This window comes from Pan troglodytes, chromosome 12 (assembly GCF_028858775.2).
Source record: "Pan troglodytes isolate AG18354 chromosome 12, NHGRI_mPanTro3-v2.0_pri, whole genome shotgun sequence".
Taxonomy (NCBI): domain Eukaryota; kingdom Metazoa; phylum Chordata; class Mammalia; order Primates; family Hominidae; genus Pan; species Pan troglodytes.
The window spans coordinates 13,363,851-13,387,077 of record NC_072410.2 but is presented as its reverse complement, the minus strand read 5'-3'; the positions used below and the strand labels follow the sequence as shown (position 1 = coordinate 13,387,077).

Genomic DNA, 23,227 nt, shown 5'->3' with positions numbered 1-23,227 from the left:
TGTAGTGGTCAGACTGAGCACTGTTCCAATTTCACCCAACAGAGCTCAAAAACAACACTCAAGAGTCAAACTATTTCTGATTAATTTATCTTTGTCCCAGAACAAAGCTTAAGAATATTTATAGGAATACAAAAAAAAAAAAAATCCAGCTCTCAACAACATGAAAATCACAATGTCTGATGTCCAATAAAAAATTATGAGGCATGCAAAGGAGCAGGAAAATATGACTTATAATGAGATCAGTCAATCAATCAAAACTGACCCCAAATTGACATAGATGTTGCAAAGACATTTAAAAATGATATTACAGTTGCCTTTCACATACTCAGAAAGTTAAGTAGAGACATAATAGACCCAAATCACACTTCTAGAAATAAAAACTACAGTGTGTGAGATCAAGAATATACTAGATGGAATTAATGGCAGATTAAACATTGCTGAAGAAAAAATATTTGTAAACTTGAAGATATAGTAATAGAAGCCGTGGAAAGTGGAACACAGAGATAAAAGACAATTTTGAAAAATGAACGGAATCAGTGAGCAATGGGACAACTTTAAGTGGCCTAATATATGTGTAATTGGAGGTCTCCAATGTAGAGGAGAGAGGTAGGACAGAAAAATGATTTGAAGAAATAATGACCAAAATTGTTCCAAATTTGATGAAAACCACAAACACAGTTCAAAGACAGTTGGTGAACACCAAGCACAAGAAACATGAAGAAAACTGTAACAAGGCAAATCACAATCAAATTGTTCAAAATCTCTTATAAAGAAAACACTGAAAACAGCCAGAGGACAAAAAGATACATTACATGAAATAGAAAAAAAGATAAGGATAAGCATGATGTCAAGAACAGTTCAAGTGAGACGACAGAATAACCAAAAAACATACTGAAAGAAATATAGCTGTCAATCTAGTACTCTACTCCCAGCAAAAATATCTTTCAAAAAAAGCAAAATAAAGAATTATTCAGAAATAGTAAAACTAAAAGATTTTGTCGCTAATAAATCCACACTATTGGCCAGGCACGGTGGCTCACACCTGTAATCCCAGCACTTTGGGAGGCTGAGACGGGTGGATCACGAGGTCAGGAGATTGAGACCATCCTGGCTAACACAGTGAAACCCCGTCTCTACTAAAAACACAAAAAATTAGCCAGGCATGTTGGCGGGTGCCTGTAGTCCCAGCTGCTCAGGAGGCTGAGGCAGGAAAATGGCGTGAACCTGGGAGGCAGAGCTTACAGTGAGCCGAGATCGTGCCACTGCACTCCAGCCTGGGCAACGGAGCGAGACTCCACCTCAAAAAAAAAAAAAGAAAAAGAAAAAATCCGCACTATTAGAAAGGTAAAAATGAAATTATTTAGAAAGAAGGCAGATGATACCAGATGAAAATGAAGATCTATACAAAGGAATGAAAAGCACTGGAAATGGTAACTACATAGATAAATATATAAGATGTTTTCTTATTATTCGAATATCTTTAAAATATGATTGTTTAAACAAAAGTGAAAGCAATCTAGTTTGGGATTTAAAACTCAAAAGTAAAATGTACAATAAACAAAAACACAAAGTTTGGGAAGGGAGAAGTGGAAGTTTGGTATACTACTGTAACATTCTTATACTATGAATCTTTATGTTATGAAATCATTTGTAAATGACTATAATAAAATAAAGATGTAAGCAGTCACTAAATATGAAACAAAAAGTTACAGCAAATAAGCTAAAAGAGAATAAAAAGGAATCATGAAAACATCCAAAAGAAAGCATTAACAGAAGGGAAAAGAAACAATACATGGGTCAAAGAGAAAACATATAGTAGGATGGTAGGTTTAAACCTAATCATGTAAGTAATCACACTAAATGTAAATGGTCTAAATAACTCTAAATATAATTCAGAGATTGTCACATATTACTAAAAACAAACAAAAAACCAACGATATGCTGTGAGTAAGAAACATACTTTAATACTTCAAGTCTAAAGACATAAATAAGCTAAAAGTGAAGGGATGGAACAAGTTATACACATTCTCATTATTCATGCTAGTTACATTCTATGAAGTTATCATGAACACTGAATTTGTGAATACTGAACTATTGCTTCTAGGTGAAATTGTGTGTGGCATGCGTGCATGGGTGTGTACACATATCTCACATAAATTATCATCTTGTTCTAGTAGATTCTATTTTATTTATTTGACAAAAGAGAAAATGAGGTTCAGAAGGATTAAGTGGCTGACCTGAGGCTGCCCTATTAACAGGTGCCAGAGCTGGGATTCAAATACTGTCCAACTGGCCTCAGAGCCAAAACCTTCTGCATTGTACTGTGTTGCCCCCTATCGGCTCTATCCTCCTGTCATCTCTGTGTGACGCTGAAACAAAAATCGCCTTGTTCAACCTCAGCTGGGAATATGGGTGTCAGGCAACTCAAATTTTTGCCATTCCATGAATGTCTGAAAATAACTGAAAGCACCACAGATAATGACTTGGGGGTTACAAATCGTTTTTCATTAGTAGAAGAATTTGCAAATACAGAATCTGCCAATAATGAGAATAGATTATACGATGCTAATATTAATCAAAAGAAAGCTGGAGTGGTTATCTTAATCAGATAGAGCAGAATTTATAAAAATTATTAGAGATAAAAAGGCAATTTTGTAACAATAAAGGGGTCAGTTCATTAAGAGGACATAACAGTTCTAAATATTTATACACCAAGTAACAGAACTTCAAAACACATAAGCAATATGGATAAAGGTACAAGGAGAAATAAACAAATCTACAATTATGGTCAGAGACTTTCATGTCTCAATAATTGATAGAACAGTTAGATATAAAATGGTAAAAATTTAAAACATTAGAACAACAGTATAATCAACTTAGTTGACGTTTGTGAAACTTTCTACCCAACAATGGCAAAATGCACCTTCTTTTCAAGTGCACACAGAACATTTACTGAGATAGATTATATACTGGGCCATAATATTTTTAAGTTTCAGCACATTTAAAGGGATTCAAGTCATGGAAACTACATTCCCTGACCACAGTGGCATTGAATTAGAAATCATTAATACAAATAATAACAAATATTTGATATACTCAAATATTTGAAAACTGAACAGTTTACTTCAAAATAACCGATATATTAAAGAACAAATCAAAAGGGATATTATAAAGCATTTTGAGCTGAATGAAATGAAAAAGAACAGTGAACTTGGGAAGCTAACACTGATTTAGAGACTTTTTATAAAACTACAGTAATTAAGTTTATGTGATATTGTTGTAAAGATGTTTGTTTTTAATATTTAAAAAGTCAACTCTATGGGTCTATAAAAAATGGAACACACAATAGCCAAGTGCTGAAGCACTGGCCTACTGGCTGTAGGATAAAAAGCAGGCCTTGTTGGCTGACTTTCAACTCCTGCAGGAGCATATGGACAGGAAGCCCCTGTGAGAATCAGGGGACCAGAGCTAGGTGTGCCAGTTCTAAAAACTCCCATCATTTTCCAGGGGATGGGCCATACTAAGCTTCCACCTGGGGTGTGAGAGAAAGAAGAGAGAGCCCCAACCCTGGTCATGGTGCTGAGTTTGAGGATGGCTCTGGCCTGAGGACTAGGACTAGCTCAGCACCCTCTCTGCAGGACCAGAACTCCAAGAAGCCCATTAAACCTAGTTCTAAGGGAGGGTCCTAGAGGCCAAGCAGCACTAACAACAGAACTGCCAGACCCAGAAAAGTAGACAAAGAGCCGCAAGCTCAGGGTGAGCTGGCCCATTAAGATTTCAGAACACAAAAGGGAAACTCACACATAAGTTAGCCAATAAACTCAAGAGATAGGAGGAAAATAAGGGAGAAATCTGAGAGCACCTTTGAAATCAGTATGTTTAAGATCTAAGAGGAAAAGAAGGAATAACATATACACACGCAAAAAAGAAAAACAGGAAGCTATGAAAAAATAGGTGGATGGCTATGAATCAGAAACAACTGGATATGAAAAAGAACCAATTTGAAATTTTGGAGAGGAAAAATATGTATTTAAATACAAAACCTCTGTAGGTAGCATAAACTCTAGACACAGTTGAAAGTGGAATTAGTGAAATTGGAAAGCCATGCAAAGGAATTTATCCAGAATACAGAGCAGAGATGAAAAATGTGAAAGAGATGTACAAACATGGAGGATAGATTGAGGAACTCCAAACTACTTCTAACAGGATTTTCATAACTAGAAAATAGAAGGGATGGGACAGAGAGAAGATTCAAAGGAGTAGTCCCTGAGAATTCTCCAAAATTGAAGAGGGGCTCAAGTCCTCACACAGAAAGCACAAAGAGTGCTGAGTAGGAAAAATAACCAAAAATCCAAGCCTAAACATGCTGAACTTAAAGCATCAAAGGATAAGGAAAATACTATAAAAGCTGCCAGAGGGCAGATACAGATTACTTACATAGAAATGAATAAAAATATAAGAAAGAGCCAGTGTACACACTATTTCAAAAATATTAAGTGTAAAGAAAAATGGGAAAAGGAGGTACTAGCTAAAAGAGGACAAGGTATAGAAGGAAGATTATTTATTAAATGGGAGAGACAACTGGTCAATAAATTATGGGGGAAAGCTAATAAAGAGGCTAAATATATGAGAGAAGGGATGAGCCAGAGAAGGTATCAAGGATGTGGGTGAAGGCATTGACCTGGTGGGACCCAGAGTCCTTGTGACTGGAAGGGAGGGGTGTGGGGAAGTAGAGAGGGGGGTTGGCTTGGAGTTGTGGGAGTTCCGTTTCATCCCTGAAGTGGGAAGCGATACCCCTGAAAATAAGGAAAGGACAAAGCTGGTGATGCAATAGGTCATTTATTCATTCCCCTATCATTTATAAAGCACCTACAGATACTAGGGACATAGAATGAACTGAGTGAGGGCTCACAGTCCTTGGAAGCTGCAGCGGGACTGAAACACACCAAAAGTTTAAAGAAGAGAGGAAAGGGAAAAGCAGGGACCATGGGTGGTGCTTTCCTAAGCAGCCTTCATCTGTCAGCTTGACTTCAAAGAAGGTGTGGGCTACTTTGGCATCACTAACGAGTAGTCCCAGCCAGCTCGGGGTTGGGGCACCCGGGGTGGGTGAAAATAAGGGTAAATCCTGCCAGAGATGAGCACACTCTTCACCAGCCAGTGTCATGACCTGAGCTGTGCCTTGCTTTCTCACGCTACAGTTTTTCTTCTCCAGTGGTTCCATTCTGTGAAATCGGAAGTGACATGGCTGGGGTTCTTTTTTCCTCAGAGACTCACTCTTTTATTCAAAAAATGTACAGAGCACCTTCTCCATGCCAGGCACCATTGCGGGTGTTATGGTGAATTAAGCAGCCATGTCCCCACCTCATGGAGCTCCGTTGCACAGTGGGGACAGGCAATGAATAATCAGCCTCCAGCGAACATGTAAATTACACAACTGTGAGGAGCTAAGAGCCTTGGGAGCAAAGGAAAGCTGGAGCTAGAGCAGGAGCAGGGGAGGCTGAGGCTGCAGGGTCAGGCAGCACCGTGAAGGTGGTAGGCAGGTCTCTAGAAGGTGGTATCTGAGCCTTCCAGGCACCCGAGGGTCCCACCTTGCAGCTATGAGGGAGGTGAGGTCTATGGGCAGGGATGCTGGCACTGTGCCTCTGAGGTGACCAGGAGCCAGTCCTATTGGCAGAGTGGCCAGGAGGCCAGTGTGGCTGAGGGGAGAGTATTAGGAGGTGAGGTTGGAGCTTGCTGGAACACACTCCCTCTCTTCTTTGGTGCCTGGGATGAGCAAAGTAGTGCGGCAGGCAAGGGGAAGCCGGCCAGGAGGTAGAGGCCAGCCACGCACAGCCCAGGGGCACAGACCCTGGTGCAGTCCCAGCGCCGAGGGCCACAGCGCTTCCCTGGCAGGCTGTCACCCCCCTTCCAGGGACCCTGGACAGAGAGAAGGGGAGTCAGACAGCTGAGGGGAGAGATGAATAAATCTCGAGGAGCGGCCTCCGAGTCAGGGTTTCCAGGGTGATTAAATGACCCGAGGCCCCTGGATCTGCGTGATTGCCTGACCTGCTCTCCTTGTCAATGTGGAGCTGTGTTGGGTTAGGATCAAATGTTTCAAGTTTCCAACCCAGCTGAAGCCCTGAATATTTTAAAAAAAAAAAAGAAAGAAAGAAAGAAAAAAGAAAAGAAAACAGAAAAAAAAAAAACCCACATAAATCAGCCTTTCTGTATTTCACCTCGTAGAAACAGCAGGCTGCCTAAGTCCCGGAGAATCCGGGATCACATAATTAGATCTCACCAGCGCTTCACACACGGCTGTGTCAGAAGAAGGCCCGACTCCCAGATGGAGAGCTTTGTATGTCTCACGGTGCTACTTCCCGTGGCCTCCAAACGCTGTTAGGATTAACGAGTGCATAGTTGGGGGCTGAGAAGATTGTTTTTATTGCATGTATTTTCTTTCATACTCTGAAGCCATGAATGCCACAAAGTCTGCTGGTAGAAAATGATTACAGTATGACATAATTTTTCTCTGCCTTAAGAATGCACAGCAGCTGGATGTGAGCTGCGTGGTGCTGTCCGGGCCACTTGGTATAAAGCAGTGTCTGATGCTCAGCCCAGGTCTCCACTTGGGCCAGAACAACCCAGGACACAAGTCACCATTCCCCTGGGGCCGTTCATTCTCTCCCAGCATTTGTTTCATCCATATTTATTAAGGAGATAATTCCCTGAAATTACTAACACACATAGTAGCAGGATTACTATTAATGTGGTGCCGTGTTTAGAGGGAGCTGTATCTTTTCATATGGGAGATTTTTGTAAATGTTACAACTTTCAATCCCTAACATCTTTAAGAATTGTTTTTGCTGGCAGCAAGGTGGTGGATCCACAGTTGTAAGGTTCCAGTTTTGTAAACCTGGAAGCCCGGTGCTTCGACATGCAGGCACAGCAGCAAATGCAGGCAGATGGCAGCAGGGTGGTGGGTGGCTTCTCCTCCAGGCTGCTGCTGGGAGAAACGTCTGCTGCTTTCTTCCTGCAGTTGTCCCCAGCCAAGGCAGCTCTCACATGCTCAGCCCTCACTCTTGCTGAGTGACATACCCAGTGTGGAAACCAAGGACCAGCCAGGCCAGTTCGGGATCAAGAGTAACTAGAGTCAAGCTTGGTCGGCTTGCGTGCAGTGGTGCTTAATAATTCAGGGGACATCTTGAGGCTTCACTGAGATGCTTTCACAGGCTTTATGTTTATGAGCATTTTACAACCATATTTCAAAACCATATTTTCAAAATTTTTCTGAGTGCTTCAGCTCATCACAGCAGAGAAAATTATTTAGAGCAGGAGTCCCCAGCCTCCAAGCCACAGACCAATTCCGGTCCATGGCCTGTTAGGAACTGGGCTGCACAGCAGGCTGTGAGTGATGGGTGAGCAAGGAAAACTTCATCTGTATTTACAGCCCCTCCTCAACGCTTGCATTACCACCTGAGCTCCACCACCCATCACATGAGCAGTGGCATTAGGTTCTCATAGGAGCGCAAACCTTACTCCACATACTTGGGATCTAGGTTGCACGCTCCTTATGAGAATCTAATGGCTGATGATCTGTCACTGTCTCCCATCACCTCTAGATGGGACTGTCTAGTTGCAGGAAAATAAGCTCAGGGGTCCTACTGATTCTATGTTATGGTGAGTTGTATAATTATTTCACTATATATTACAATGTAGTAATAATAGAAATAAAGTACATAACAAATGTAATGCACTTGAATCATCCCGAAACCATCCCCTGCCTCAGTCTGTGGAAAAATTGTCTTCCACGAAATGGGTCCTTGGTGCCAAAATGGTTGGGGACCGCTGAGTTAAAGGACTTCATAGAACTGGGAATGTGCCCATGTTCATGGCAACCTTGGCAAAGCTGTTTTAGCTCCACCTGAGGAAAGGGGTGTTTTGAGCCGTGGCAGGGCCCCCTGATCCCTTGGGCTTTGGAAGATAGGAATGCATTTTCAGGGTTTCTTGGCCTGTGTCTCCATCTGTGAAGAGGCCAGGTCTGTCTGGAGAAACTTCAGAGAGAGGCTGTGAGTGCTCGAGAAGGGAGCCTGAGTGTGCATTGCAGCTGCCTGGCAGGCATGGCAAGTTGCAGACTAACCTTTCAACCTGCTGTCTCTCCAACCCCGTCTCCAGCTGCCCACTCTGCAGCCCAGGCTCAGGACCGGCCAACTGCCACCGTGTCACCCCTGCGCACCCAGAACTCTCCATCCCGCCTGCCTGCCACCAGCCTCAGGCCCCACTCGGTGGTGTCCCCGCAGCACAGCCACCAGCCCCCGGTGCAGATATGCCCACGGCCGGCCATCCCCCTCACATCAGCAGCATCAGCCATCACACCTCCCAACGTCAGTGCCGCAAACCTCAACGGGGAGGCTGGAGGGGGGCCCATCGGTGTTCTGTCCACATCCAGCCCCACCAACACGGGATGCAAACTAGACGAGAAGAAAAGTGAAAAGGTAAGAGGCCCATCCTGGATGAGCCCTGGGCTTGAGGCCAGCTGCTTACTGTAACTTTTTGGCACTAGATGGCAGTGGCATTTGTGCAATTGAAGCTAGAATGTGGGCTCCAAGTGCCTGCCCCTAGATGAACCAGGCGTGTGACAGAGAGGGAGCCAAACCACCAGAGCGGCTGGTTGGAGAGGAATCAGGCAGACCTTGGGTGCTGGCAGGGCCATGCAAGTCCAGCTACATTTCTCATGCAAATCAGAAAAAGGTGTCCCCTCTTGAAAATGCCTTAGTTCCATCTGTTGTAAAATCATTGTAATATACTCATTTTGTTAGAACAGGATATTTATTGCCATGTGCTGGGATATTGTAATAATAAATATACAAATCTACGTGTGCAGTGTGAACAGCACCCACTCCCTTCAATATGTCATCCTTGTGCAGTCCACAACCTGTTCAACCATATGGGACAGGCCTGTTTCCTGAGGAGCAATGAGAAGGAACAGGAGAATGCTGACCTGATGGCTGGTGTGTTTTTTAGCTATTCTTTTAGCCATGAAGTGCTGATTTCATAAAAGAAAATCTGGGCCAGGCGTGGTGGCTCAAGCCTGTAATCTCAGCACTTTGGGAGGCTGAGGCGGGCGGATCACCTGAGGTCAGGAGTTTGAAACCAGCCTGGCCAACATGGCAAAACCCCATCTCTACTAAAAATACAAAAATTAGCCAGGCATGGTGGCGTGCGCCTGTAATCCCAGCTACCTAGGAGGCTGAGGCAGGAGAATCACTGGAAACCGGGGGGCAGAGCCTGCAGTGAGCCAAGATTGTGCCACTGCACTCCAGCCTGGGCAACAGAGCAAGACTGCATCTCAAAAAAAAAAAAGAAAAAGAAAGAAAATCTGAGTCCAAGAAACTTGTTCCGGTTGCCACCCTGCTAGACGTTAGATTAACCAGGATGAGAATCCAGACTTCTAAATCAGTGCTGTCCAGCAGAAACATAATGCAAACCTCAAATCTAATGTTAAATTTTCTAGTAGCTACATTTTTAAAAAGTAAAATTAATTTTAAAGTAAATTTAAAAGGTGAAATTCATTTTAACAGCTTATTCCATTAAACCCAATATCCAGAATATTATTGTTTCAACATGTAACCTATGTTTTAAAATTGTTGATGAGATATTTTAGTATTTTTTTTTTACATGAAGTTTTTGGAAGCCCATGTGAAATCCAATAAGCAATTCTCCAGGGCTCAGGGCCCACGCACTGCCTGAGGCTGTATCCCTAGGGCGTTGGGCTATGTGCTGGGCAAGGAGCCACTCTGGGTATTGGCCTTGCTGCCTGAACGGTTTAGGGATTGTTCTCTCTTGGCTTGACTGATTCTGCGGATCTTTTGACATCTTTCCATATAAAATTAGTCTTTGGATCACCCTGGACACTAGATGGTGTGTTCCAGGCAGGGACAGCCTCTCTCTCTTTCTCGAGGACATTGCCAAACCCAGCGCTGACTCGGCGGGCTCTCTGCCCATCACCCTAGAGGCAGGCCCTGCTCCCCTGTCCTCAACATGAGCCGGGAACGCTGCAGACACGGGCCACACCAGGTTCCGCAGGGCCTCAGCACCTCCTGTGTTGTTCAGTCCAGAGCAATGGTTGTTCCCATGCTGACTGGTGTGGCAGAGCCATGCAGCTAGCAAAGCTCAGGTCTGCTCCAGCCTAACAGGGCACCTGGCATGAAGGGCAACAGCTGCTCTGTGTTTTGTGTGTCTGTTTGAAGATCAGTTCAGTCTTGAATCTGTTCCCTTCTACCCTGCAGCCCTTGTTATGAGATGTGGCTGGGTCTCGTCAGGAGGGAGAGGTGGGATTCACAGTCCTACCCTCTCACTTAAACATTCTTCCTTCTTCCGAGCTGCTCAGGAACAACCAGGGGCAGACTTGGAAAGTGGGGGCCGTAATAGTTCCTTAAGCATTTCTAGTTCTTTGCCCAAGAATTCCCTCTCTCTAGTTTGTGAAGCAAATGGGACTGGCTTCAGTAATACCATTGCTGAGTGGGTTTCTATGACATTACGTCCTGTACGAATCTACACGGAGGATGATGCTGTTCCCCATCACCCACCTAAGTGTGATGCTAATGAACACCAGCTGGGTCTGTTCCTAGCCTGCCTGTTAGACACTTTGTAAATATTTCGCTTTCTCTTAAGGTTTATGCCCTCTAACAGTTGTGCTATATCAGCAAAGAACAGTTGAGTCCAGAAGACACCCCAACATCCCTCTTGATGAAAGGCGACATGCAGGGACGCCCTGCCATGCAGGGAAAGCTGCACATACAGTGGCTCAGCCTCCTCCTCCCGATAGCTCCCGAGCCTCCGTGGGCAGCAGAAGTGCGTAGGCCACGCTTGGGGCTGGACACATGCTGTGGGAGCAGTCCACGCTGCACTCCAGGCAGGAGGGGAAGTGGTTTTTGTGAGGCCCTGTGAGCTTGTGTCCAGAGGTTCAGCAAACCCCAAAAGAGAAGCACATTGCCCTCCCACACATTGTGTGTGCTTTTCATTCCCACCTCTCATAACCAACAAAGACAAGCACTGGTCTACAAAACCACCTGTGAACATTTTTCCCATCTGTGTTCCCACTTGAATTTCTCCTAATTTGCAGCAGGGCCCAAGGCATTTACAGCTGCCATTTGTAGCAGAAGAGCAGAGATGATGGTCATTTTAGTCCACTGCTCAGAAGCAAGTGAGCCAGTGTGACCTGCACCAGCAGACTGTGCTGGGCTAGGGGGCTGGAGCCAGCACACTCCCTGCAGGCCGCTTCCTGAGCCCCACCTCGCCATGACTACACTAAACAGACTTCCTAACTTTGGGCAACTTGATCATAGATGTACACATGTCTAATTATGGCAAAGGTTTTTTAAAGCATTTGGCAGTATTCTCCAGTCTGTTTCTGTTAAATTTTCTTTGGGAAAAGACAGTGAGCTCCTCACTCCCACATCCACTGATACATATACCTCAGTGCAGCGCAGTTTCCTAGCGCCAGTGCTGCTAAATTCCACCCAGGCCCTTCCATGCATATACCAGAGAGAAGTCAGTGTTGATACAGCTCCTGGGCGCCGTAGAGTAGGGAGTAATTTTCTCCTAGGAGCGTGGGAGATTTACGCGCCATATCCCTGTGTGTGGAGAAGGAAGAAGCCCCAAAACCAGGTCTGTGTTATATGGTGTCAGTGGCTATGGTCAAGGTCCCAGGAGGCTGGTTCCCGGGAGGCTTGTGCCAGGAGGCTTGTCCCCAGGAGGCTGGTGCTGGCAGGCTGGTCCCAGGAGGCTGGTCCCAGGAGGCTGGTGCTGGGAGGCTGGTGCCAGGAGGCTGGTCCCGGGAGGCTGGTGCCGGGAGGCTGGTCCTTGGGAGGCTGGTCCCTGGGAGGCTATTCCCGGGAGGCTGGTCCCCGGGAAACTGGTCCCCGGGAGGCTGGTGCTCTGCTGCTATATCCAGGGGGATTGGGCCTTTGAGCTCTGTTCCCTGCGTGGCCCGATGTGGTGTGCAGGCCTCTGGGGATAATACAAGTGCAGACAGAGTGGCAATTCTTTCTCCAGACCCATTCCTGAACCAGAGCTCCTCTCTGGGCCCAGGCATCTGCCAGCCTATGCAGGAACCTCTCCAGCCTACTCTCCCAGGTCTCTTCCTGCCCACCTGCCTGATCATATTGCTCCCTGCAGGGGCTGCCCTGTGGCCAGGCTCCCAACACCCACAAGTTACACAGTAGAACTCAAATCTGGTTTTAAAAGGTGGTCTTCAGGATTTAAGTTATCCTTTTGCACTTAAAAATGAATTTTGTGCTTGAAACAACCATGGAACACTGCCTATTGTGTCCATCCGTGACAGTTTTCTGGTTTTGAAACTGTGTGAGCACATCAGCACCAGGTGATACGAACCCTCAGGGTACCTAAGTCCAGGGGAGAGTCACCCAGAAGAGAAGGGTGCAATGGGCTGAGTGCAGTTGGCATCCCTAACCACCCAATCAGCCATCACTCACTCTCTTACTTGTGCCCCAATCCCTGACTCATCTGTGTATTGCAAAGAGCATGAGGATGTACCTGGCAGAGCGCAGGCACACGGTTCATAATGATGGAAAGGTCAACCCTGGCCTGGAGGAGCCAGAGTATAGTACAGGTCACTGTACAGGTAAACAGGCGATTGATTGCAGGAAAGGGTGGGTGATAGACCTGCATGTGGGAACAGAGGGTCCCCGACAAAGGCGCCTGGTCAGCCCAGGTCAGGAGAGACTTCCCAGGGCACAGGTGGGAGGATCTTTGGCTGAGGGTCAGCCTGAGCAGAGGCCAGGGGACATGGCCCGAAGGTGAGGGCCAGGGACGGGAGAGGTAGCAGGCAGCCCTGGGAGGGCCTCGTTGCCAACCGCTCAGCACTGCAAAATCTGCAGATGCTTGGCAGGAGGGTGCCATCCTGTAACTTAACTACTTAAATATCCTGTAACTTAAATACTATCGTATAATAATCATATCATATAAAAGTCAGTGCAACTTACATTACATGGTGAGATAAGAGAGAGAAGAAAACAAAGGTACTGCTTAATATACACATTCACACAGACATATTCATAATAAAATAGGAGGAAATACTTACAACAATTACAATCCTCATTTCTGTAGCTGTTCACATGGTCGTGGCTGGTATTTATAATTACTTTGTCTACTATCCAATCTGTATTCCCCTTCCCTTCAGAAAGCGCCTCAGCTGGGCACGGACCCTTACCTGGTGGGGTGACCCGAACCTTCACTCCTGAAGGGTCTGGGCCATTTTTAGTCCTGTCTGGATTGGGTGGTTATAGTTTTCCATTGACCTCAGGAAGGCTTGAGCACAGGCCATGAGTGGTGCTCCTTGCTTCCTCGGGGTTCTGAGCCTCTTGCTGTCCCTGTGCAGTTGACCAAGTCCACACGGTGAGAGCACTTCCGCCGGCTGCCTGACTTCTGTGGAGCCCTCTCCTTGGTGCTGAGGTTCCCCAAGGCTCTGGCCTGGCGATGAGTTCCACAGCAGCATTCTTCAAATGATCAATCCAGTGGATTGGGACCCACATTTTTATTTAGATTGGATGGGATAAACAGAATGAAACAGGGTAGGATAGCTCTTCATGGTGAGCATACAGTAGGGACGGTACACTGGGGAGCTTCTGTGTTGCTGTGTGCGAGTCCTGACATAAAACTTAATTCAAAAACATCTCGAAGCCTTAGGTCGACAACCCCAGCCCATAGAAGGCACCTGGTGATGATTGTAGACTAAAGAGAATTGGAAAAACTGCTGCCAGTAAGTTTTCACTCTCACGACTTATGGGAAATTCTTTATGGGCCAGAAAAAAAAAAAAGTTAACTCTTTCTTTATGGGTGTGGTAGTTTTAGTTTCAGTGAGTAATAGAATATTGAAACTTGAAAGAGCCTCTAAAGATGTTTTATATTAAACTCTCCACTTTCCATGATGTTCCTGAGGCTCAGAGACCTTCAGAGACTTGCCTGGGGCCACACAGCATTGGCAGTGGAGCTGGCACAGGAATGCTGGCCTCCTGCCTCCTGTGTTGGGTCCAAGTGCTGACTGTGGTGACCTCCCAGTCCCTGGGAGGCCATGGCCTGTCCAGGAGTCCCACAGTGAGACATCCAGGGTAGCGGCTGGCAGGAGACCATGAGGTTGGCCTTGGGGGGAGAAAGGGCCCTAGGTGTCTGCCTTCTGGGTCCACATTGGACCCAACCACAGCCAGAACCCATGCAACAATGAATCATTTACCAGTCCATGTGGATGACCGACATAATCAAGACTCTGCAAACCCAATTTGGTCTGAAAGGAACAGAGGACCTGACAGAATGACCCATAATGACAGCAGCAAGGCCTGGTCTGGGGCGTGGAGTCTGTGGGACACATGTGTGCACCCACCCATTAAATATATGTTACATATGGCATATACACTCATGATATTATATAGGAGTGTGATTGTATTTTTAATGAAACCCCAGGAACATCCAATCTGAAGAAATCTTGAGGATGAAGCTCTTTTGAGTAGCCAGGCAGCTCTCTCCAAAGTGAAGAATCGCTGGCTTATAAATGTATTTCCTCTCGAGTGGAGGCACCCTGCAATAGGTAGACCCTTACTCGTCTATCCCAGTTCTGTCGACAGGCAGCCTGGGAAGCCAGCTGCTGCCAGCGCTCATCCCAGCTTCTCCAGGTTTACCAGTGCCATTCACTTCCGAAGTGACAGCTACACTCTGCTGGCACAGGCTGGCTGCATGCTCCCACCAACCAGGGTGGGGAGGGGCCTGCTGTCACCTGCACACACTGGCATGAGAGGTAGAAGGGGCTGGATCTGACCTCACCCAGAACTGATTCACCCACGTGGGAACCATCATGCAGGTCTTAGGGGAGACCTGCCCCGCAGCCTGCTCACGGAGCCCCTTGGCCCATGCTCTGTCATCAGGTGCAGCCACAGTCTGATGCATCGCTGGGCTCCCAGGCCCACTGGGGGCTTGGGAACCTCAGGTCTGCCGCACAGCAAAGTCACTGAAGAGTCTCATGGTCAGCCATGGGCCATGGAAACCACCTCCGCCCTGGCCACTCGTGCCTGGCAGCTCTGCTGGCTAGTGGCACTGGCGTTGGCTGGGCAGAAGGGGTCGCAGAGTCAGCCCCGTGTGGCTGGGAGCACCAGTGACTCCAGGTCCTCTTCCTGTTCCCCTATTGTCAGGCTGCCTTCCGAGGGATAAGGGGAGCCGGCATGTGCGGCTGAAAATGAACCCATCCTGAAAGCGTGAATCCCAGCTGCCAAAAGACATTTTGAAGTTTTCCAGACAGCCTTTTCTGGAAGGCATAAACTGCTGGAGCATCGCTTCACTGGTGACAGGAGTGGCAACCTTTCTCTAAGTTAGGAATGTCCCGTCAGAGCTCAGGCCCTCAGTGGGGCAGGGCAGTGGCCCAGCCTGGTCTGAGCAGAGGTCAGTGGTGGCCTGGAGGCTTCTCTTGTTATCTGCGCCCTCCCAGGACAGCAAGTGAAGCTGGCTGTCCCCAGTTCTCCTGTAGAAACTCCGTGGCCTCTGCATTGGGATGAGACTTCTGGATCTCAGCGTGGCTGTGAGTGCTGGTGACCCTTTCAGGGTACAAATGTGGACATGAAGTCCAGAGAGGCAAGGTGACCTGCCCAAGGCCACACAACGAGTAGGGCACTGGGAATGAAACCAGGCTCCATGGTACCCACAAGTGCCCACTCCCCATTCTCTGCTACTGCTAGTCAGCTTCTCTTCTGGGGAGAATAGCCTAGGGCTCATGCTGCTGAGCCTTCAGAAAGTGGCAGGGACGAGGGAAGGAGCACAGTCATCTCAACAGCGAGTGAAGCTTGAATTTGGAGGAGGAAGACACAGTGGATTAATCAGCATGGAGGGTGGACCTGGGGTCGGCTGCCTAGTGTGAATCAATCTCCTGTTTACCAATTATGTGACTTCGAGCAAGCTTCTCCACCTTCCATGCCTCAGTTTCCACATCTGTGAAATGGGGATGATAGCACCTACCACCCTGAGTTGTTGGGAGGAGTAAATTTAGTTAGTTTGATGAATGCATAGCGTAGTATTTAGAACAAAAGTATTAGAAATTATTAAGAATTTGATAGTTAATTGAAGTCTGGATCCTAGAAGAATTAAATGATCCATACAGATGTAAAACTTATATCCCTGAGGCTTCTCTAAAAGATCAAAGGAGGGGTTAATTTTGTTATATGAACAATGAAGGGAACTCAAGTAAACTATTATTCAGAAGTAGGGTTTCAACTGCAAAGCATTAAACTAAAATGCATTTTTAAAATAGTAATACACTTTAGAAAATGAAAAGGATTTGTAAGTCATGTGTAATAGTTGTGAGGGTTCTGCCACCCTCCCCAAAGGGCACTGACTAATAACAAGTAACTAATCAGGATTACTGTGAAATCCTACACTCTAGTGCCACATGAACTGAACAAGCAAGCGATGCGTGTGACAGTGTGGCTGGGGCGAGCGATGCACACACTGCATGGCCGGGAGCCCCGGCACAACTCAATTCCCACATCAAGTCTAGATTCTGTTCTGCAAAATTCTACTGCTGTGACTGCCTTCTTTTTCAACTGATATATTCTCACAGTGCTTTCAAAGACATGGGATTTTTTTCCAGCTGTCCATGCCCAGAAAAACTCAGTGATGGCATTAGTTCAGAAGAAAAACAAGCGCACGCCCCATAAACTACATCAGAAGGTAATGCCCACACATCGGACCCAGCCGTCTGTCCCTCCCAGAAGGCAACAAAGTCAGCATGGCGGGGCATCTCTGAACATTCCACAGCACTTGCCAGCGCTCTCCATTTTGGTCCCATAACTGAGGGAAATGCTGAGAAAGAACACAGAGTGCTGGGTTCGGCATTCTATTTGTTGTGGTTTTATTTTGTTTTTTCAGGCACTCAGGCCATGTGGTGCGGGAGCCAGGGGGGGCACTCTGTAACCTCAAGGGAATAAGACGGCTTCATACCATCATCTCCCTCTAGGGGAAGTCACTCCTGGGACAGTTTGGTTTTTATTCACCTGATAAGCTATGTGCTTGCTTAAATTCCTTCCAGGCCGCATCTTAATACGTTACAGGACACATTTGTATATAGCATGAGAATGAAACTCATTAATCTTTTCAGAGGATTCACACTCTGTCTGGATCTCAAATAGAACCAATAGGTCAACTTCATGAAAATGTTATTGCTATAGGATTTCTTTGTAAGACCAGCAGAAATGGCTAGATTTATGGCTTCATCACCTGCCTTCTAACTCTTATTTATTCTCCCTCTCACTTTAAGGTCACCTTACAACTCCCCTAGACTTCAGTTTATTTAGTGTGAAAATGGGAATAATGTCTTTTTCTACTCATGGAAATACTATAAAAATTAATTATTGGTTTGTATCAGTCAGGGGTCTCCAGAGAAACAGAACCAGCAGGAGACAGAGAGAGAGAGAGAGATTGAGAGAGAGAGAATTTATTTATTTTAAGGAATTATGTGACTGTGGAGGCTGGCAAGCCTGAATTCTGTGGGGCAGCCCAGCAGGCTGGACCCTCAGTCAGGAGTTGCTGTGCAGTCTTGAGGCAGAAAATCATTGTCCACAGGATGCCTGTGATTGCTCTTAAGGCCTTCAGCTGATTGGGCGAGGCCCACCCACATTATCAAGGTATGTACTTTCAGTAATCTCTTTTACTTAAGGTAAACTGGCTGTAGATATTAACACATTTGCCAAATGCCTTCATAGCAACATCTAGATTAGTGTTTGCTCAAACAACTGGGTACCTGCCTAGCCACACTGACATAAAACTCACCATCACCGTCCATCCTTTGTCAGCTTGACATCTCCCTAAACTATACTTAGTTTCCACATAAAGACAAAAGCAAAGTCATACTTCTGCCTAATATGATACAACAAGCCTGACTACACCAAGAGTGCATGTGCCCTTCCCAGAAGAGGATTCAGAGTCTTTGAGTGGTGCTTCGTCTTCTTCTTGATATCTTGTAACTTAAATACTATCATATAATAATCATATCATATAAAGTCAGTGCAACTTATATTACGTGGTGAGATAAGAGAGAGAAGAAAACAAAGGTACTGCTTAATATACACATTCACACAGACATATTCTTAACAAAATAGGAGGAAATACTTACAACAGTTACAATCCTCATTTCTGTAGCTGTTCACATGGTCATGGCTGGTATTTATAATTACTTTGTCTACTATCCAATCTGTATTCCCCTTCCCTTCAGAAAGCGCCTCAGCTGGGCATGGACCCTTACCTGGTGGGGTGATCCAAACCTTCATTCCTGAAGGGACTGGGCCATTTTTAGTCCTGTCTGGATTGGGTGGTTATAGTTTTCCATTGACCTCAGTCACGGGGCATTGTGATTGAGAGCGCGCTAGGAGACACCCCAAGGGATCTCCTGTATCCCAGACATGCTCTTGCCCATGTCCACTATGGAGTGCAGTCCAGTTTCCCACGGTGGTTAGGATCAGTCACCCCAGCCAGCACAGTAGTTCCCGTTCCTGCCTTTGATTCTAAGCCACAAGGATCCCAAAGCGGCTGAGTGGCAGTCTTGAATTCCAGCTAAATGGAATCATTGTCGTGTTTCCTGGTGGCAACATTCCTCCCCCTGGAACCAAGACCTCTAGACTAGTAGAACATAATGTTGTGAGAACAAGAAGCAGACATTTTGCTAGTGGGTTACTAGGGGTCATAGTGAGTGGTGCTTCTCCCATTTCTGCCCCATGATTCCTGGGCCCATGAGTCCTGGCTGTAGGAGAAATAGCACCATATATTTGATGCTGATTCAGAGCATACCCAGCCTTCTGGAGAATATTGTCCCAGCCCTGCAAGGGACTGTCACCCAGCTGGTGCTGTAACTGAGTCTTCAAAAGGTCATTCTACATTCTGTCAAGCCAGCTTCCAGCATGATGGGGAACATGGTAGAGCCAGTGAGTTCCATGCACACGAGCCCATTGCTGCACTTCATTTGCTATGGAGTGAGCTCCTCAGTCAGAAGCAGTGCTGTGTGGAATACCGTGATGGTGGCTAAGGCATTCTGAAGTCCATGGATATTCACTTTGGCAGAAGCATTGTGTGTAGGGAAGACAAATCCATATCTAGAGTGAATAGTATCTATTCCAGGAAGGACAAAACACCATTGCCCCTTCCTTGATGGAGGTGGTCCAAGGTAGTCACCTTGCCCCCAGGTGGATGCTGACCATCTCAGGGAGTGGTGACATGCTGGGGACTCACTGTTGTTCTCTGCTGCTGGTGGATTGGACACAGTGGTAGCCGTAGCCAGGTTGGCCATGGTGAGTGGAAATCCATGATGCTGAGCCCATGCATCACCTCCATCCACAGTGGCCACTCTGTTCATGGGTCCACTGGGCAATGACAGGAATGGCTGAGGAAAGAGGCTCAGTCATTGACTGTGCTCCACAGAATCCCATCTGTGGAATTACTAAAGTCCTCCTCTGCTGAGGTCACCCTTTGGTGAGCATTTAAATGGCACACAAATTTCACCACGTTTTCCCATTGAAAGAGGTCTTTTCACATGCGCTTTTCCAATTTCCTTGTCACCAATTTTCCAATTATGTTTCTCGCAAGTCCCTGACCAACCAGCCAAACCATCGGCCACAGCCTACGAATCATTAAACAATCACACTTCCAGCTACTTCTCCTTCCAAGCAAAGTGCACAACCAGGTGCACTCCTCAAAGTTCTGCCCACTGAGAGGCTTTCCCTTCACTGCTGTCCCTCAGGGATGTCCCAGAGAGGGGCTGCAGTGCCGCAGCTGCCCACTTTCAGGTGGTGCCTGCATATGGTGCAGAACCATCTGTGAACCAGGCTCAAGTCTTATCTTCCTGTGTGATCCTGTGGAACTGCCCAGGAGGCCACAGGTGCAGGCTGGGAGAGAGAAGGCAGCATAGCAGGAGTGGTGACCATGGGCATTTTAGGCCACTTCCTCATGTAACTTACTGGTGCCTTCGGGACCTGCTCTAACCCGATCATGTGTCCACCCTTCCATTTGGTCATGGAATGCTGCTGTGCACGCCCAGCTTTATGCTTGGTGGGTCAGATAACACCAGTTCACAGTGGGCAGCTCTAGTTGCATGGTAATTGGTGGCTCATGGTCAAGCATTTAGTCTCTACCAAGGCCCAGTGGCAGACCAAGAACTCTCTCTCAGAAAGAGAGTAGTTGTCCTTGGAAGACAGCGAAGCCTTGCTCCAAAATCCTAAAGACCTGCGCTGTGATTCACCTGCCAAAGGCCCCACCTAGCATCCCTGTCTGCCACAATAGTGCCTCAGGCACCACTGTATCTACTGGGTCATGTGGCCCAAGTGGTAGAGCATCTTTCACAGCAGCCTGGACCTGTTGCAGAGCCTTTTTTTGTTCTAGGTCCTACTCAAAACTATCAATTTTGGGGGTCACTTAATAAATAGGCCAAATTAGTACACCCATCTGAGGAGGGTGTTGTCTCTAAAAATTCAAAGAGCCCCACTCACCTCTTTAACTCTGGCTATAGGAGGGGCTAGACGCAACCACTTTTTCTCCACCTTACAAGGGATGTCTCAATGTGCCCCCACACCACCAAACCCCTAGAAATTTCACTGAGGTAGAAGGCCTTTGAATTTTAATTCGATTTATTTCCCATCCTCTGACATGCAGGTGTCTTACCAACAAATCTAGAGTAGTTGCTACTTCTTGCTCACTAGGTCCAGTCAGCACAAGGCCATCAATGTCATGGGCCATCTCGTATGACATCTTGAGGAAGGCAAAGGTGATCACCATCCCTGCAAACTATTTTGTGACATAGAGTTGGAGAATTGATCTACCCCTGAGGTTCACTGCTGGCCTTGCCTGCTGAAAGCAAACTGCTTCAGTCTTTACTAACAAAAAAAGCATTTGCCGGATTAATCACTGCATATCAGATACCAAGAGATGTGGTGGATTAATTTGCTTAAACAATGAAACCATACTGGTATGGCATCTGCAGTTGGAGTCACCACCTGGTTAAGCTTATGATAATCCTCTGTCATTCTCCATGATCCATCTCTCTTCTGCACCGGCCAAACAGGAGAGTTGAATAGGGATGTGGTGAGAATCACCACCCCTGTATCCTTCAAGTCTTTGATGGTGGCACTAATCTCTGCAGTACCTCTAGGAATGCATATTGCTTTTATTTTACCATTTTCTGAAATAGAGGCAGGTTAGTGGCTTCCACTGGCCTTTCTTGCATAACAGCCCTCCCTCCACAGGTCAGGAAGCCAATGTGAGGATTCTGCCTGCTGCTGAGTACGTCTAGGCTAATGATGCATTTCAGAACTGGAGAAAACCCACAGGATGGGTTCAGGGCCATACTTGAACTGTTGTGAGAAGGACATGAGATAAAACTCCACTGATCACCTGTGCTCCATAAGCCCGTCCCTGACTGGCAGACCATAGTGACGTTTGGCTCTCGTCAACTTAGGGTCAGTTCAGATCCAGTGTCCAGCTGTCCCTGAAAAGTCTGATTATTTTCTTTCCCCTAATGCGCAGTCACCCTGTTAAGGTAGATCCCTTTGGGGAAGCCTGGGAGAAAGATTAACAGTGTAAGATTTTGGTATGGCCCTGGGGTCTTTCCTCAAGGAGACCTAACCTGTAAATTCAAGGGATTCTGAGTCTGTAAAGTAGCTCAAGCCTGGGAATTGATTGAAGGGTTGCGACTCTGTTTTGTGATTCAAGTTATACTTCTGTTCACTAGACCTAGAACTCTTCTGTTTATACAGCTCAAGTAAGAATTCAGTAGACAGCCCATCTATTTCTCTTCCAGGAATATAATGGACTGCCAGTTGCCAGTTGATTACTGCCTTGACTGTGCTGTCTGTTTTGGTAACTTGTCTCACGGTATTACCACCTGGTCGGCCTTGTCTTTGGTAATTATGTGCCACCATGTGGGCCCTGCCCCCCTTGCTCTGGGACCCAGTCACTTCCAGGTTTCCCAGTTCCATGGCCATAGTTGCCACTGTAAGGTCCGGCCTGTGGAGAAGTGTGACTCCAGAGCTTTTCAAGGGTGCGAGGACTCCCCTCACACATCTGTTTCTCATAGTCGTGGTGAAAGGCGTGTCCTCTGGACCCTCCTGGGGTGGGAGGAAATATTAGTTACTTCCAATTTCTGATTATTGTGCAACTTGGTAACAAACAGAGACTCTGGAAGCAATGGGGAAGAAGCCATCAGACCCCGAGGCTCACAAAAGAGGAGATGTTCATGTTTGTTTCCGCTGCAGTCAAGCTACCCAAAGTTTTTAACACCTTGGAGAGACCTGGCTGCAAATGTTTGTTTTAGGAACATGCTAAGACCATGGAGAATGATGCCCCTGTGACATGGAGAGATGCAAGGGAATTGTCCCTCAGTGGAGGCCCCTCTCTCCCTGTCACAACTGATTCCCTCAGCTAGGCTTTCAGGACTCTGCCAGAGGTGGTATAGACAGGGTAGGGGTGAACATTTAGAGTCTTCTCTTAGAAAGAGGCACCCATACAAAGTGTGCCTGGCAAGAGGTCACCAGGAGAGGAAGGATAGACCCTCGCTCGGGAGGGTCCCCAATTCACAGAACATAGCTCTAGAAAGGAGAACAGATGGCATCTGTGCTGGTAGACCTGCCAGCCCCCACACTGCCAGCAGGCCGGGCTGCAGCATTTTTACAGGGGATCATTCAGTTTCTTCTAAAATACTCCCAGGGACAAGAGCTCACCACTTAATGAGGGGGCTTGTTTTATGGCTGGACTGACCTATTAAAAGATTCATCCTCTTGTCGGGCAAAATCTACAGAGTCTACACACACAGATACACATCCACACACAAATATACACACATTCATACATATACATACACATGTACAACATGAACTCACGTACAATGTGAACACATACAAATAACATTCACATGCAATAAGCATATTTATGTATATACATCTACATGAATACATAACAAAAATACACATACAAACATGACATGTACACACATTCGCGTACATATAAAATACATGTGCACACATGTAAACATCTGTACACATATACAGATGCATACACAAATACATACATGCATACATAGCCTCGCATACATACACATCCTGCAGAGTTGATCCACTTCTGCCAATTCTGCTCCCTCACAATCGATTTCCTCTTCTAAAAATAGCCCTTCTGATATTGGAAGTCATCCTTCCAAGACTTTTTTTAAAGAGAC

General features: G+C 46.3%; 1 protein-coding gene across 2 annotated transcripts in view; it reads left to right on the top strand.

The window, feature by feature from the left end:
* Positions 1-23,227, top strand: part of SH3RF3 (SH3 domain containing ring finger 3) — a 353,462-nt gene that overhangs the window by 290,103 nt on the left and 40,132 nt on the right. For both annotated transcript variants that reach the window (XM_054678130.2, XM_054678129.2), the window contains one exon: positions 8,152-8,471. In XM_054678130.2, the coding sequence (XP_054534105.1) occupies positions 8,152-8,471 (320 nt within the window). The remainder of the gene's footprint in view (positions 1-8,151; positions 8,472-23,227) is intronic.